The sequence below is a fragment of the Ursus maritimus genome, unplaced genomic scaffold (assembly GCF_017311325.1).
Source record: "Ursus maritimus isolate PB19 unplaced genomic scaffold, ASM1731132v1 scaffold_5, whole genome shotgun sequence".
Lineage (NCBI taxonomy): Eukaryota > Metazoa > Chordata > Mammalia > Carnivora > Ursidae > Ursus > Ursus maritimus.
This window is the reverse complement of record NW_024426663.1, coordinates 29,108,430-29,124,742: the sequence shown is the minus strand read 5'-3', so window position 1 is coordinate 29,124,742 and position 16,313 is coordinate 29,108,430. Positions and strand designations below refer to the sequence as shown.

General features: G+C 32.7%; 1 protein-coding gene across 1 annotated transcript in view; it reads right to left on the bottom strand.

Annotated features, from left to right (window-relative positions):
• Positions 1 to 16,313, bottom strand: part of AP3B1 (adaptor related protein complex 3 subunit beta 1) — a 248,293-nt gene that overhangs the window by 124,908 nt on the left and 107,072 nt on the right. The window contains exons 10-14 of the mRNA XM_040622153.1: positions 15,975 to 16,029; positions 15,816 to 15,887; positions 13,755 to 13,817; positions 10,406 to 10,538; positions 4,457 to 4,566 (exon numbers count right to left, since the gene is read on the bottom strand). Of these exons, the coding sequence (XP_040478087.1) occupies positions 4,457 to 4,566; positions 10,406 to 10,538; positions 13,755 to 13,817; positions 15,816 to 15,887; positions 15,975 to 16,029 (433 nt within the window). The remainder of the gene's footprint in view (positions 1 to 4,456; positions 4,567 to 10,405; positions 10,539 to 13,754; positions 13,818 to 15,815; positions 15,888 to 15,974; positions 16,030 to 16,313) is intronic.

Below are 16,313 nucleotides of genomic sequence, written 5' to 3'. Positions count from 1 at the left end.
ATTGTATCTGCCTTATTTCATATCCTTGCATTGCTCCTGATCTCAAGGGAAATGTTTTCTATTTTTTTCCCCACTATGTTACCTGTAGGTATGTTATAAATGGCCCTTATTATGTTGAGGTATGTTCCTTCTACAACCAATCTGATAAGGGTTTTTAACATGAAAGGATGTTGTATTTTGCCAAATGCTTTTCCCTGACTTTATTCAGATAATCATGTGATTTTTGTCTTTCATCTTTTGAAGTGATGTATTTAATTTATTGATTTGTGTAGAGTGAACCATCTTTGCATCCTAGGGATAAATCCCATTTGGTCATGGTGTATAATCCTTTTAAAGTGTTCTTGAATTCAGTTTGCTAACATTTTGCTGCAATTTTTTCCATCTATATTCATCAGGGATATTGGTCTACAGTTTGCTTTCCTTGTGGTATCCTCTTTTCTCTTGGTATCAAAGTAATGCTGGCTTTGCAGAATGTGTTTGGAAGTGTTCCCTCCTGCACATTATTTTGGAAGAGTTTGAGGAGGATTGGTGTTAATTCTTTCTTTAAATGTTTGGTAGAATTCTGAAGTTGTGGAAATGTCTATGTTGAGAGTTTTTTGAATACTGATTCAATCTATTTACTCATTCTTGGTCTGTTCAAATTTTCTTTCTTCCTGATTCACTCTTGGTAGGTTGTGTGTTTCCAGAAATGGCATCCACTTCTCCTAGATTATGTAATTTGTTGGCATATAATTGTTTATAGTAGTCTCTTATAATTCTATGTATTTCTGTAGTATCTATATATTTCTGTAGTATCAGTTGTAATGTCTCCTCTTTCATTTCTAATTTTATTTATTCTTTCTTTCCCTTAGTCCAGGTAAGGTTTGTCAGTTTTGCTTATCTTTTCAAAGAATCAGCTCGTAGTTTTACTGATCCTTTCTATTATTGTTCTGGTCTCTATTTCATTTATTTCTGCTGTGATCCTTCTTATTTTCCTCCTTCTGCTGGCTTTGGGTTTTAATTAAATCTAGTTCTTTGGGATGTACAGTTAGGTTGTTTTTTGAGATCTTTCTAATTTTTTAATATGTGTTTATTGCTACAAATTTTCCTCTCAAAACTGCTTTTTGCTGCATACTGTAATATTTGCTATGTTGTGTTTTCATTTTCACTTACTTCAAGATAATTTTTTTCTTTTAATTTCCTCTTTCACTCAATGGTTGTTTGGAAGAGTGTTGTTTAGCTTCCATGTATCTGTACACCTTTTCACTTTCCTCTTATTATTGATTTCTAGCTTCATACCACTGTGGTCAGAAAAGACAGTTGGTATGATTTTAAGCTTCCTAAATTTGCTAATACCAAATCTACTCTCTTAAATCCCTATACCTCTTCTACAGAGTCTCTGAGAAATCTTAGCTTTGATAATTGGAATCAATAATAAGAGTAGATATAAAGACAAAGGAATACTCTGATGAGAGATGTGGTGGGAGCTCAGATGCTAACACACCCCACTCCTGTGAGTCTTATTCTTAGCTTTAAGATAAACATATAACCTCTCTGCAAGCTTTTCTTTTTTTTTTTTTTTCAAGATTTATTTATTTATTTGACAGAGAGAGATAGTGAGAGAGGGGACACAAGCAAGGGGAGTGTGACAGGGAGAAGCAGGCTTCCCAATGAGCAGGGAGCCCAATGCGGGGCTCGATTCCAGGACCCTGTGGGATCATGACCTGAGCCGAAGGCAGCTTTTCTAACACCCTGAGGGAAAGAAAATTTTGCCACCAGAAATAGTAAATATTGGTCCTGATGCAGGCTCCAAACCTTGCCTTAAGCCACACAAATATAATTCCTCTGAACAGACTCAGAGTATACATTACCCATCTTCAAAGAAGATAATAATATATTTCCCCCTAAACTACAACCCTGTTAGTTATAGAACATTAGTTTTAAACTTTAACCAACAATGAAAAAAAAAAAACTTTAACAACATGGAAGGGACAGACATAGTGAAGGGCAAACACAATGGAAAAAGAGTTTGAAGAAAAACCAGAAAGAAGCCATAGAGAATGTTTCAAAAGGGAAGAAGCAGTACATGAAGTCAAATGCTAACAAAAGATCATGAAAGACCTCAACAACAAATTATCCACCGGGTTTAATAAGAAGACAATGACCCTGGAAAAGTCAGTGTTAGTGGAGTGGTGGGGAGTCAAAATCAGACTGAGATAGACTGAGGAGTCTGAAAACAGGAAAAAAAATTAGAAAAAGCAAATGAAATAAGATGAAATAGGACCTAAATAATAATGACAGGAGACACTTATATAGTATCGCTACGTGCCAGGAAATATTCTTAAGAGCACTACATATATTAACTAATGTAATTTGTACAAAATTCCAGGTTTTGTTTTGTTTTATTTTTACTATCACCATTTTAAGATGGGAAAAGTATGGAGATTTTAATGTAAGAGCACAGAGGATAAGAGGTGGAACAAAGATTAATATTTATTTTTTAATTTAATTTTTAAACAAATTTCAGATTTATAGAAAATCTGGAAGAATAAAAAGAACTTCTGAATAGTCTTCACCCAGATTCCTCAAATGTCATCACTTTACTATATTTGCTTTAGTTTTCTACATATACACAGATAGTTTGTTTTCTAAATTGATAAATGTTGTAGACTTATCCTTAAACATCAAAATACTTCATTTCAAACTTTGTAATAAAAGGAATGCTCTTATATTGTGCTATAGTAAAATGATTTAAAAATTAGGAATTTAAACACTGAACCAATACTATTACCTAATCTACAGATTTCATTTAGATTTTGCCAATTATCCCTACCAAATCCTTTATAGCAAAAGAAAATCCAAAAATACGTGTTGCATAGAGTTGTTATATCCTTTTAAACTCTCTTAATGGGAAAAAGTTCCTGAGTTCTTCTTTACATTTCATGATATTGACATTTTTAGCCAATTATTTTGTAGTATACTCTCATTTGGGTTTGTCTCATGTTTCTTCTTGATTATATTCAAGTCATTTACTTTTGACAAGAACTCAACAGACCTGATGCTAAGTTGTATTCACTATATCATATCAGAAGGTGTTTAATCCCATTTTTGGCAATGTAAACTATGTTCATTTGGTTCAGGTAACATCAGCCATGCTTCTCCATTGTAAAAGTCAAAAGTCATTAATTTATGCTTTGTAATTAAGTATCTTATGAGGATATACTTTGAAACTGTACAAATATCCTCTGACTACTCAAACGTTCACCCTCTACTTTTTACCATTTGCTAATGATTCTTACCTCAATCTATTATTATTGTGATGGCTTGCAAATGGTGATACTCCAATTCCATCATTCCTTCTACATTTATTAGTTTTGCATTGTAAAAAAAAGCTTCCCTTTCTCCCTTATTCATTCATTCATTCATTCATTCATTCATTCATTCATTCCAGTGTGGCCTCAACAGATTCTTAACCTATTCATTACGCCATAATCCTTTTACTGGAATTTATTTTATTTTCCAAATTGGCCAGTGGGGGCCCCTTCAAGCTGGCTTTTGTGTTTTTCTGACATGTCTCTATCATTCTGTGAGCATTTCCTTGCTTTTTTTGCCAACAAGATGTTCCAAGATCATCTTGTTCTTTTCTTGCCCTACTTCTAAAATCAGCCATTTCTCTAGGCAGCTCTGGTTCCTTCGAGGGGTGAGTGAAATTTAAAAACCAAGGTCTACCAAAAAAGGAAAGCAGTACTACACTCTAGCACATGCACAAACCTTGAAAACATGCTAAGTTAAAGAAGCTGGAGACAAAAGGCCACTTGATGAATGATTCCATTTATATGAAATGTCCAAAATAAGCAAATCCATAGAGACAAAGTAGATTAGTAGCTGACAAGGGCTGGAGTAAAGAGAGGATCAGTTTGAGCCATGGGATTCTTGTATTGGAATGATGAACACGTACTGGTTACATAGTAGTGATGGTTGCACAACCTTATGAATATACCAAAAACTGCTAAATTATGTGAGTGAATTTTACGGTATAAAATTACATCTCAATTAAAAAAAAAAAACAAGATCTAGGTACGCTCATTTGTATTGGGGCATTATTGCATGCAGGCCCTCTGAAAGAAATAGATGTTTGTATACTCGATATATGCACTCATGTGTACACATAAATATGTGTAGACACACACATACATGCATTTACACACTCACAGGCATCTAAAATTTATAAACCCGTAAAGTCACACTGCTATTTCCATTTCCAATCTAACACTGCAGCATTTATTGTGTCCTTCCCCTTTCTCAGATTTGTAATCCCCTTTCACAACAGTGTAAAATCTTAGAACCAGGAAGTGAATCCAGACAGTTAAGCTCTCTCAGCCACTATACTTGAAGATGTCCATTTATTTTAACAACACTATAATTTACTGACTAAAATCCAATTAAATTCAGGAAAGATCTCTTAATTGGTACTCACAGTTATACTGTCCAAGAGTTTAGCCATATGTTTAATAATTTCACCATGTTGTGCAGGTTGCATTTGCAGTAATTTCTTAATAACAACCACACTTTCAGCAACAACTATTTCTGAAAAAGAAAGATTACTCGTATTAAATATGCATAACACAATTCAAATGCAATATCCTTGGTAAAATATGAATTTAAGTTAGCAAAATATTCTACATGCCTCAAATGACTAGGTGAAAACTATAACCACGAGTATATTTCCAAACTTTGGGGGTGAACACTGTCTAAAGCAGAGAAGTATACTTTAATTTCTAACCTCTGTTGTTGCCTCCTAGCTTCTGATATCCCCCTCCAATAACTGCCTCTTTGAGTCAGAAAAGCAACGTGAGATTAGATTTTGCTGCTTGCCATAATGTTCAAGTGTCTTTGGCTTTTAACTATAACTTTCAAATACTTGATTCCTACCATATAGTGGTAATCAAATAGTTACCATACAGTTCTTTGGCACCTATAAATTACATAGTGGTAATCAAACATCTATAATCTAAGTAACTTTTTTCCGATTCTAAAGAAAACAGCAAACTAAGAATAAAAAATTCCTTAAGTAATATGTCCAGAAAAGTGAGTACTGAGGATCATTAGCAGTAAGAAAGGTATTACTATAGAAATAGCACTGACTTCAGAGCGAGAAAGAGTGGGCTTAATGTGCTGGATTGTTTCCATTTGTCCCATGAATCCACTCTCTGTCTTTCCTGACTCACTCTGTGCCCTTAGGGGTTGACCTTTGCAGATTGCATCAACCAGACTCCCTTGTCCCTGGCTTCCAGCTCTGTTTGGCTGATAGGAAGCACCAGCAGGAGATCAGGGGGCAGGAGGACAGAATTTTTGCTATCATGGATCTCTATTGCCAGGTCTCCCTGGTAACGTGTGCATTCCTCTCTGATAGTTTCAGTTCTTCTGAATGGCTCTCGCCTGCTGAGTCTGGAAACTGCTCCCACTCCTCACACCCTTTCCCTTCAATTCTAGATATGATAAAGGGGCTTCCCCCGCCGCTAGCCTGTTAGCCCAAGGATGTTAAATCATACCTTCTTGGTTTCTCTTAATCCTGCCCACATCTTATAAACAGTTCCTTCACTAAATTCTCTTCAATCATCCCTTTTAAGTGTGCCATCTGTTTCTTGCCAGGGCCTTAACTAATATAATAATTGGTCCTGGGAGTGGCTCCAAGGAAGCAGATCCTGAAACTGGGATTCTAAGATTGAGTTATCACACTGAAGTGGCTAATCACTGGTCCAGAGTTACATTTTTGGTGGCACCAGCAGAGAACTGTAATCTAATTAGCCAGAGCACCTAAACTTATGGAATGACTCTTATATAAACAATTATTAATGCTACTGATGCCAAATAAATAAATCTACAATGCCTTTACTTATTATTTTGACATTTTTTATTAATAGGGCTTCATGGACAGTAGAGATTCCCCTGGCATACATTACAAAGGTTTATCTTAATATTATACTGGAAATACCATGATTTGTGTTGTTATTCTTTTCTCTGAAATATATTTTCTTATCTAGCTCCCTTTAAGAATACAAGTAAAATTTTTATCATTTTAATCATCATTAAACATATGTATTTCAAACTATCTCTTTCTTCAGAATGATAAATTGATGGTGATACAATGCTTTAGTTTATATGATATAATATATACTTCTTTGTCTTCTATAGTAACATACAATAGGTACCTTATTCTCATTATTTTAAAGATGAAAAGAGAGAAATGCACTAGAATTATATGACTTTGTCAAGAATTCAGAATGTACCATTTCATCTCTAAATTCTAAGTTAAGAGGTACAGCTATTACTTATACAAAGACCACTGCTTTGAGCTTTGATGAAAACAAAGATTAAGATCCTGACTTTCTCAGACTTTAGTAAGAAAAATTAAAAGTAATTACTATGCAAAGTAAAACACAGTAAATGTGGTTTTAAGAATCCATTGTATAAAAATTTTTATTTTTAAAATATATTATTGTAAAACTAGAGCAAGAGAAAAATATTGTATAATTTTAATTATACACATGGAGAGGCAGGATTGGCTATAGTTGAAAAATATATTTGGCATCATTTATCCTTTGATGCTATATTCCTTTCCGACTGTTGTTATAATTACCACAAATTCAGTGACTTAACATAACACAAATTCAGCATCTTACAGTCAGAAGTTAACGGTTTAGACCTTATGGCGCTAAAAGCAAGATGTCAATAGGACTACCTCTCTGTGGAGGTTCTAGGAGAAAATCCATTCTTTGCCTTTTCCAACTTCTACAGTTTGGCCACATTCCTTGGCTCAAGGCTCCAATCTCTGCTTCTGACATCTGACTTTGACTTTCCCCTTCCCTTAAAAGGACCTTTTGATCTCCATCTCAAGAATCTTAATCACATCTGCTAAGTCCCTTCTGCCATGGAAGGTAACATATTCACAGGTTCTGGGCATAAGAACCTGGACGTCTTTGGCAGGGGTCATTATTCTGCCTACCCCATGTGCTCTCTCATCCCTTCACGTAATTCCACCCTACTTTTCCTTTATGCTTTCTCCTGTTTTTCAAAGACCACAGGAGTGCGGTGCTGCTCTACAAGAAGCACAAAGCGATCCTGGGTTCTGGACCTTTCCTAGCTTCCTCCTGGTCCTTAACAAAACTTAAGGGTCCTTACTCTAAGAAATACAGCCTACTATTTTTTTTTTATTTAACTTCATTTTGCTAAGAACACTTAACTTGACATCTACCCTCATACCAAACTTTATTTACAATACATTATTGTTGATTATAGGTACAATGTTGCACAGCAAATCTCTAGAGCTTATTCAACTTATTTAACTGAAACATTACGTTTGCTGTTTAGTAATTCCCTATTTTCCTTCCCCCCACTCCTGGCTATTGCCATTCCACTTTCTGATTCTATGAATTTGGGTATTTTAGATACCTCACACAAGTGGAATCATTCAGTATTTGGCTTTTTGTGGCAGGTTTATTTCACTTAGCTTATGTCTTCAAGGTTACTACAGTCTACTATTACCCTCATTTTGCAAATGAAGAATCTGAAGCACGGGGAGATTGAGTAATTTACTCAAGATAACATTAACATTCAAACATAGGTAGTCTAATGCTGCATGCAAACTGATAGCCCCCAACAGAGTAGTGGTCAATACATAGAAAAACTGTATATACTGGTTTTATATTATTGCCTCCCTTCATTAGACTGTTAACTCTGTGAAGGCAGGAACCTTTTATAGGCTGAATGAGTATCTTATTCATCTATTCAACATTTACCAAATATCCCAACGTATTCAAGTTCTTAATAAATGTTTACTGAATTATATAAAATGAAACGAAACAAAAAATAGTCCTCTTCACCAATCTTAGTCAAAGGAAAGGTTATTCAGACAAGCAAATTTTGCTAATATGTTACCCGAAGTAAATTACCTTAGAGAATTAAATTATCCTAAGCCAAACGGAATGCATATTTCTCATAAAGGTCCTTGAGAAATTTGTCAAATTAATCTTAGATGGTGGTAGTGAACTATTTTAGGCAAGGTTCAAATCTGCCTAGAAAAGTCCTCTCCATGTCAAGAAGGGAGAAGTCAGTAACATTTAAAAAACAGAAACAAAAAAACCTACAGGTCTAAAAACAATGTGTTAAATACATGTAAAAAACAATGCAGCCTAAATGCTGTCCCCAAGGTTTTAAGATACATTATCTGAACAGATGACAAGATATTTGTATTAACATAAAATCAAGACTCACAGATCCTAAAGATTTTAAAGAAACTGGGGCCTCATTCTAGATACCTATTCCTAAGAGCAGATCTTTTAATAGGAGAAGAAAGGAGCTCTGTTGTTAGGACTGGCCATTTTAAAGTTAAAAATATTATTACTTTCTTTAATGCTACTGATTTTAATATAAATATTCTCCTCATCTGTTTTAGTACTTTTAATGAGGTTTCCAAACTACAAAAGTATAGCTCACAAGAAAAAGAATTAAAGAATCAGAGACTATAGGCTAATGATGATTATGTAACCAAAATCTGGACAATACAATTTATGTTTCTAAATATTCAAACTGAGGGAAAAAAGCCATTGTTATAATGACAGTTTTGATTTACCAAAAACAAAAGACTAAATATAAAAATTTCAGAGTTTAAATTAGTAAATCCTCTTACTTTTAAGAGTGAATATAGATTATATTAATCTCCCATCACCTAATTATAAAACAATCTATTCTTCCCTTCAAAGTGTTACTGGGGTAGAATATTCATCTTTCAAATCAAAGTCAATAAAAAATATTTTTCAAGAAATTAATATATTACAAAACTGAAGTAGAGATAATTGCTTCAACTTGAAAATCTGATATGAGAAAAAACGGTCAAAAACTAAAATTCAGAAACCTTGAATATATTTTGTATTTAAAAGAACTAATGAGTGTTCTAACTAATTTGTAGTACTTTTGCATGCAACTAAATTTTAAAAGAATAATTACCCTGGTAAGTCCTGGTTCATCATCTTTAATGTTCCAAAATATTTTCCCAAGAAATGTGTCATACGTAATCAAATAAAAAGTCATGAATAAGATATAGGAAATAAAACATGTTTTTCAACTCACATTTTAAAGTGTGACACAGAAATAGAGACAAAAAGGATGAAAAGTAAAAATAGGTAAAATGAACGACATTTAGCATCCTAATCTCCTCTAGTTACCTTCTATAGTCAAATTTTTTAAAAAAAATCTATTGCCTTGATAATTTTTGTTGCCACTTAGTTTTAATATTCCATGTAGAAAAATGTTCTATCCATCATATTATCTTGAGTTTACAGGACTGAAGATTATAATTTTATGTTCACAATAAAAAAAAATCACTCTTAATTGGGCTAAATTTTGTTTCAGTTTTTTCATTAGAAACAGTTATCACCATGGCATAGTTTTCTAAAAAGAGATCTACATGTGGGAATTGATAATTAGGGGTAACATAGTTACTGTAGTGAAAATACAAATAATAAAAGTAAAATATAAATATAATCAATTTTATGTTACTTATGTTGCTATGTCACATATGCGTATGTCTAAATATGACATAATTATACTTAGAATTCCACAAATCATTTTAATGATTTTACACAGAAAATTGAGCTTTTCCTAAAAACAATCTGTTTTAATCAAATATACAATTATAATAAAAATCATCTACATAAATTATTATAAAGGTGAAAGTTGACTATCTCCAAATGGCTTTCCTATTCTAAAGCCATACCACAGAAATAACTGACATTTTACCACAGAAGAATATGAAAACTAGATTATGCATTTTACTGGTTATCACCTATCCAGTTTTACAAAATGTTTAGATGTTGTTTGGCTTAAAAACACAAAGCTGTTGCAAACCGATAACTTTTAAATTGAGTTTAATATTGAATATAAAATTATTAGATGAATTTCTGAAAAAACTTTGAAGGTACATACTAAAACATGCTTTCTTGATCTAGCCACTTTTCCATGTTATAGTCATTTGCCTGGTTTTAGCACCCTCTGCAGGTGAACCAATATTATACATGACTTATGTGTCATTAAAAGCAGTAAAATAGAACCTTTGTGGAAAGGGTATAATGAAGGTGATTAAACTGTGAAGAAATAAAATAAACAAATTACACTTTCTTCGTTCTATTTAGGAAAAACAAATACTGTCTGGAAGTTTATTATCTAATTTACTAAAACAACACAAAAGTGTGTGTTGTGTGCATGTGTCTTTGTATTTCAAGGATAAAATGCTACTCTCAACACGACCATGCTACTGACATACACGAAACAATAAAATGCAATGTTAAAAAATGTTACAATTTGAAGATCATGCCAAGAACACTCAAATGATAAATTACTTGAAAATAAAATGAAATTGTCAACTTACCATCTCTGTTGGACAACAAACATACCAGGCCATTGAGGCATGTATCAGTGACTTCTGAGATGTTGGTTGCACATCTGCCTATAGTTTGAATAGTGGCTGCTGCAAATTGTTTATCCTGGCTTTTCACATAGGTCTAGAAAATATCGTTTCAATTAGTTTATACTTTGGTACCATCAAGTGAACAAAAAGATATATTAAGTTTTGCCAAAAATATAAATCTTATAATATATAATATTCTCATTTATATGCACAACAGGTCCAACTAATGATTTAGCTTAATTTAATTTTGTTTTTTTTACTTAAAGAATGTGCCTAGGGAAGAGGCACATTTTCAAGCCAGGTTCATTCACCTGTGGCCACAGAGGCTTGTGACTCCAAAACAGATAGTGGGGAGCAGTCACCCAAAGACAGCAATTAGCTTAAGTGCAAGGTTGAAAGAGATGATGAGAACTCTCTCTTTGGAGGTTTCAGTTCATTTAACCAGCAGCATCTGTGAATCTATGAAAAAAAGGGTTGCTTTTTCAGAGACACTAAATCTAAAGTTGGGAGAAGAGGAGGAAAAGGACAAATATACTAATGACAAACATTTTCAAAATGGTATCTGAATGGTAGTAAAACTATGATAGCTACAATGAGCAGTATTTCAATAAAGACTTTAAAAATACTGTTTGTAACAAAATACCATACTTTTGAAAGAGATCTTCTTTAAAAGAATGTTTTAAAAACATACTGTAAACTATGTATTTATATAAACTTAAAAAGAAATCACTGTTTAACAACAGGAAGTTAAAAGATCTTTACAAAATTTAATACAGCCCTAAAGAATTTCACTTTGATTATAACTTTAATTTAAAAACTGAGCTTTTATTGTTTACAGAAATATACTTTAAATATGCATATCTATATTTATATATTATAATGTATGTAAACAAAATTTAAAATCCCATTTTCAACTGAATATTTATTTATTTATTTATTTTTTGGTCGGCTTTACTCCCAATGTGGGGCTTGAACTCATGACCTTGAAATCAACTGTCACATGCTCTACTGACTGAACCAGCCAAGGATCCCTCAACTGAATTTTTTTTTTTTAAAGATTTTATTTATTCATTTGACAGAGAGAGAGAGACAGCCAGCGAGAGAGGGAACACAAGCAGGGGGAGTGGGAGAGGAAGAAGCAGGCTCCCAGTGGAGGAGCCCGACGTGGGGCTCGATCCCAGAACGCCAGGATCATGCCCTGAGCTGAAGGCAGATGCCCAACGACTGAGCCACCCAGGAGCCCCCTCAACTGAAATTTTTTAAAAAAGATTCCCAACCTCAAATGAGACGTACGTAATGTAGAATTAGCATTATGGTTATTTAACATGCCAAAAAGGATGTACATTTAAATGGTGCCAAAATGACAAATGGAAGAGAAAATCTAAGGATATCTAAAACCATACAAATTTTGTGAGAACAGTACCAAGTACAGGATTAAATATTCAAGAAATAAATTACACAAATTCTCTTAGTTCCATGTAGGAAAGATCAATTGTATTTAAACCACTTCCCAGTTAATGACCTAATCTCCTCAATTAGGAAAAATAAGTCTTCGGAAAATTCTCTATTTTACTCATAAAGTTATTTTCATAAGTAAACTGTACACACCTATAAATATAACCCATAAACCACACAAATGAGGTACAAATACTGACAGTGATAAAAGTGGATACATAAAGAAAGAATAAGTCTAGCTGAACAATGGACCTTCTTGAAAATTCTGATATTAACTGAAATGGCTGGATCACCAATAGTTTGAAATAGGTCCAATGTGTCACCTCTGTATAACTAAACAATGCCATAAAATTGCCTGAGATTCACTGCCTACATCCCCAGTAAACTTGACCTAAGCTGGAAGTTGATAGCAAAAGGACACCCAAACAGATTACCTACAATAAGAAAAGGGACAAACAGAAACAATGAGACACAAATTAAAAAATAAAAAAAAAATAAAATAAAAGCAAACTTTTAAAAATGAAGTAAAAATGAAATCCAAGCAATGTTCTATAGCTATGAATTACTGGATAAAAACTTGAGATACTCTATTTTCTGGCATATATAAATATAAGATGACTGGGTATCCAAAACATCCTAATTTTTTGAATTATTTATTTACTTTGGGGGGGCAGAGTGAGAAAGAGAGAGAGAATCTTAAGCAGACTCCACACCCAGTGCGGAGCCCAAAAATGGGGCTCCATCTCACAACCCTAAAATCATGACCTTAGCCAAAATCAAGAGTTGGATGCTTAACCAACTGAGTCACCCAGGCACCCCAAAGCATCCTAATTTTACAAGGAATTCTTCTAGAAAAATACATGGCATGAAAGTACAGCAACTCCAGTTATAAAATTACAAATTATGGACATACTATAATATTCTACTACTCCTGTTAAAAGTATAAGATCACACAGTTAAAAAAAAATACAATATCGATTTAGTTAAAAGGAAATTTAATATGGGTATACAGGAGGATTATAGTAACAAAATAAATAAAATCTGTAAAAGTTGGGAGTTAACAAAAATTGTGATTTGCATGTAGCATGTGGTATATTTTTACTAAGAGAACTGCTGATGAGGTACAAAATTCATAAAACTGATATTAGGTTTTCTATTGCTATCCTCTACCACTAAGTCTCCAGAGTTGACTCCTCCATCTTAAAGGGCATATATCCATGAGATAATTTTTGGATAATATTTTTTAAGGGTGTGTAGCTGGGAGGCACCTCATCCATAAGCATTAAGGATTTTAAAAAGTACAACAAAACAAAACAAAAACAATGATAAAAACATCATGATAGGAGCAATTTTAGACTAAAAATACAACAAAACAAAAAAACAATGATAAAAACATCATGATAGGAGCAATTTTAGACTAAAAATACATACAAAAATACTATCTGAAAGAGTGATTGGTCAATTTCAATTAAACAGGACAACCAGATAAGAAGTGAAGCCACTTTCAGGAATGCAGAGTATGGAATGGACTAGTGATGATGACAGCACAGAGACACAGAATCCTTACCAGTAACATAATTAAAACAAACAAACAAACAAACAAACAAACAAACAGTTATAATCCAGTCTTTCAAATTCTATGAAAACATGAAAGGGACTACTATTTCATTTCCCTTAAGTTTTAAATTTCTAGTTAATGTTTATTCATGAAAATGTATAAATTTCTTAGTTCTCAATCTTGTCCCAAATCACTGTTTAACAAATTACCTATCTGTAAATTGAAAAAGATGTATATATGACTGTAAACCAAACAAATGTTTCAGAAGTTATTTTATAATCAGCACTGTATACGAACCTGAAATTCTCGGAGAAGAGTTGATATGTTGGCTTCATTTGCCAAGTTTGTCAAAATTTCAAGCTACAGTAGAAAAAAGAGACAGTAGCATTGTAAAACACACACAAAAAAAGGATTAATAAAGACCAGGCATTTAATAGAAAGGTAATTTTTGTTTTTAAAAAGTGACACTGTTAGAAATGTCATGAGGCATTATACCCTTCTGGTAAATTTTGTCTTCCTACATCTCCAAAAAGAGAACAGGTAATTACATATGCTTAAAAAACAATTAGGAAAAAGAGAATCCTACATCTTCCCTGTTTGTCCCAACTTTACAATTTATATCAAATTAACCTAAACAATTTAAGGTAGTTTGGCACTTTTTTTCCTTTATTAATAAGGTTAGAAAACAACTTGCCCTCCATGTAATACCTGTGTTTTCTAGATACCAATTCTTTTGATTTGTTCTCATTCATCCTACCATCCCAAATATTTGGACATTTTAATTCTCTCTTCCGGATTCAGAGTTTTAAGAATATGCAATTAAAAGTCTATCTCCAATAGGCTCACTAAAAAAATTTCAGTTCTTCCTCATAAAAAAATATTCAAATAATCTGAACGAAAGCATAAAAAAGGAAAAATGAACAGAGAACAGAAGGGACAAATAGAAAACAAAACACAAGATGTATGTGTGGTGTATATATATATATATATATATATATATATATATACACACAGCCATATCAGTAATTATATTAAAAATAAATGGTCTAAACACTCCAATTAAAAGGGATAGATTGTAGAAGTTCTTTATATATTTTGAGTATGAGTCATTTTTTGGATATATGTACTGGGAATATTTTTTCCCCAGATTACCGCTTCACTTTGCATTTTATTTTGATGAAAACATTTTCATTCTTCATATAATTTTTAAAAAACAATTTCATATAGAAAGGGTAAAAAGAACTATTTTGAGCTGAGTCACTGGAGAGTTGCCAATCTGACACCACATCGTCCCAAAAGCTTCTGCATATATCCCCTACAAACAAGGACATTGTCCTACAGAACACAATAGAATCAAGAAAATCAAGAAATTAACGCTTATACATACATCCATACAATCATCACTCCCATTTAAGTTTCATTAATTATCTCAATCATATATAATAAAAGGATCCAATTCAATATCAGATATTGTACTCAATAGTTTTATCTTTAGTCTCCTTTGGCCTGAAAGTTTCTCAATCTTTCTTTTGACCTTCTCAATCTTGACATTTTTGATAACTGCAAACCACTTATTTTCTAAAACATCCTACAATTTGGAAGTGTATTAGATTTCCTTATGATTAAACCCAGTTTCTATGTGAATAACCAATCATCCCAATATATGCTGAAAGTCCATCCTTTCCACACTGGTTTGTAAGGTCTCCTCTATTATATAGTACATCTTCATATACATGGATGTTTCCACGGTTTCTATTCTACCCCACTTATTTTTCTGTCTAAATATCATTGTTCTAATTATAATAACTTTATATCCCTATGTTCTCTAATGTAGTTATTATTCCCTCCCTGAACACAAACTCTTTCATCATCTCTGTTAGCACAAATTCTTTTCTCCTACTCCCAACCCTACATCCACCTCCCATTCAATCTACCAACCAAGAACAAAAAAATTCGCAAAAATATTATTCTTTTAAGATCTAGTCACACATCAACTTTTCCACGAGTCTTTCCTAAATCCTAGGGAATTAACCCCATTTTTCTGTTCTGCACAGTACTCAATTCAAATCTCTAAAATATCACTTGAAAACCACATAGTGCTGAAATTATCTGTTTGTCTCTCTGTCCAGTATACGATGGGTTATTCAAGGTGCAGGTAGCACATATAAACTTTGTATTATTAGGATGCAGCAGTAACTGGATATAATAATTAAGTTCAGAAAGCATAAAGAAAATCCCTAAATGTATATCCATGTTTTTGAAAAAGCAGATCTCCATTTTGCAGATGCTAGAAGCTACAAGCAGTATCTTCAAAGTAAAGATGTACTAAGGGTACCTGAAAAATAAAAGCATGTGTACCTTCAGTGTCTTGATCATAGTTGGATCAGTTGACCGAACATAGAAACTCTTCAGATAAGGTTCAAACATACCCTAGATTATAAAAAGAAATATATAAATACATTTATGGTACTAATGCATTCATTTCTCTCTTGAATTATGTGTTCACAATTTACATACCTTTCTTTGAATTGACATAGTTGCTATATTCTGTAGGACAATATACTGTACTTCCCTAAAAATTAAAGGAGAATTTTCACTGGATATATTTTCCAATTAAGTACCTTTATGTAAACAGTATATTAAAAAAATCAAAACAGTAAGTTTCATACTGAATTCAAATATTAAAAAGTTTTTAGTAAATTTTAGATATTTATGTCTTCTTTTTAAACACATTTTCCTATAAACTACTACTAAGTAAGATTTGATTCATCATGAGGAAAAGTTAAAACCTATTTTACAATACTGTATTCCTAAGATATAAAGCCAATACTACAGCTGCTCTGAACACATGCAAGG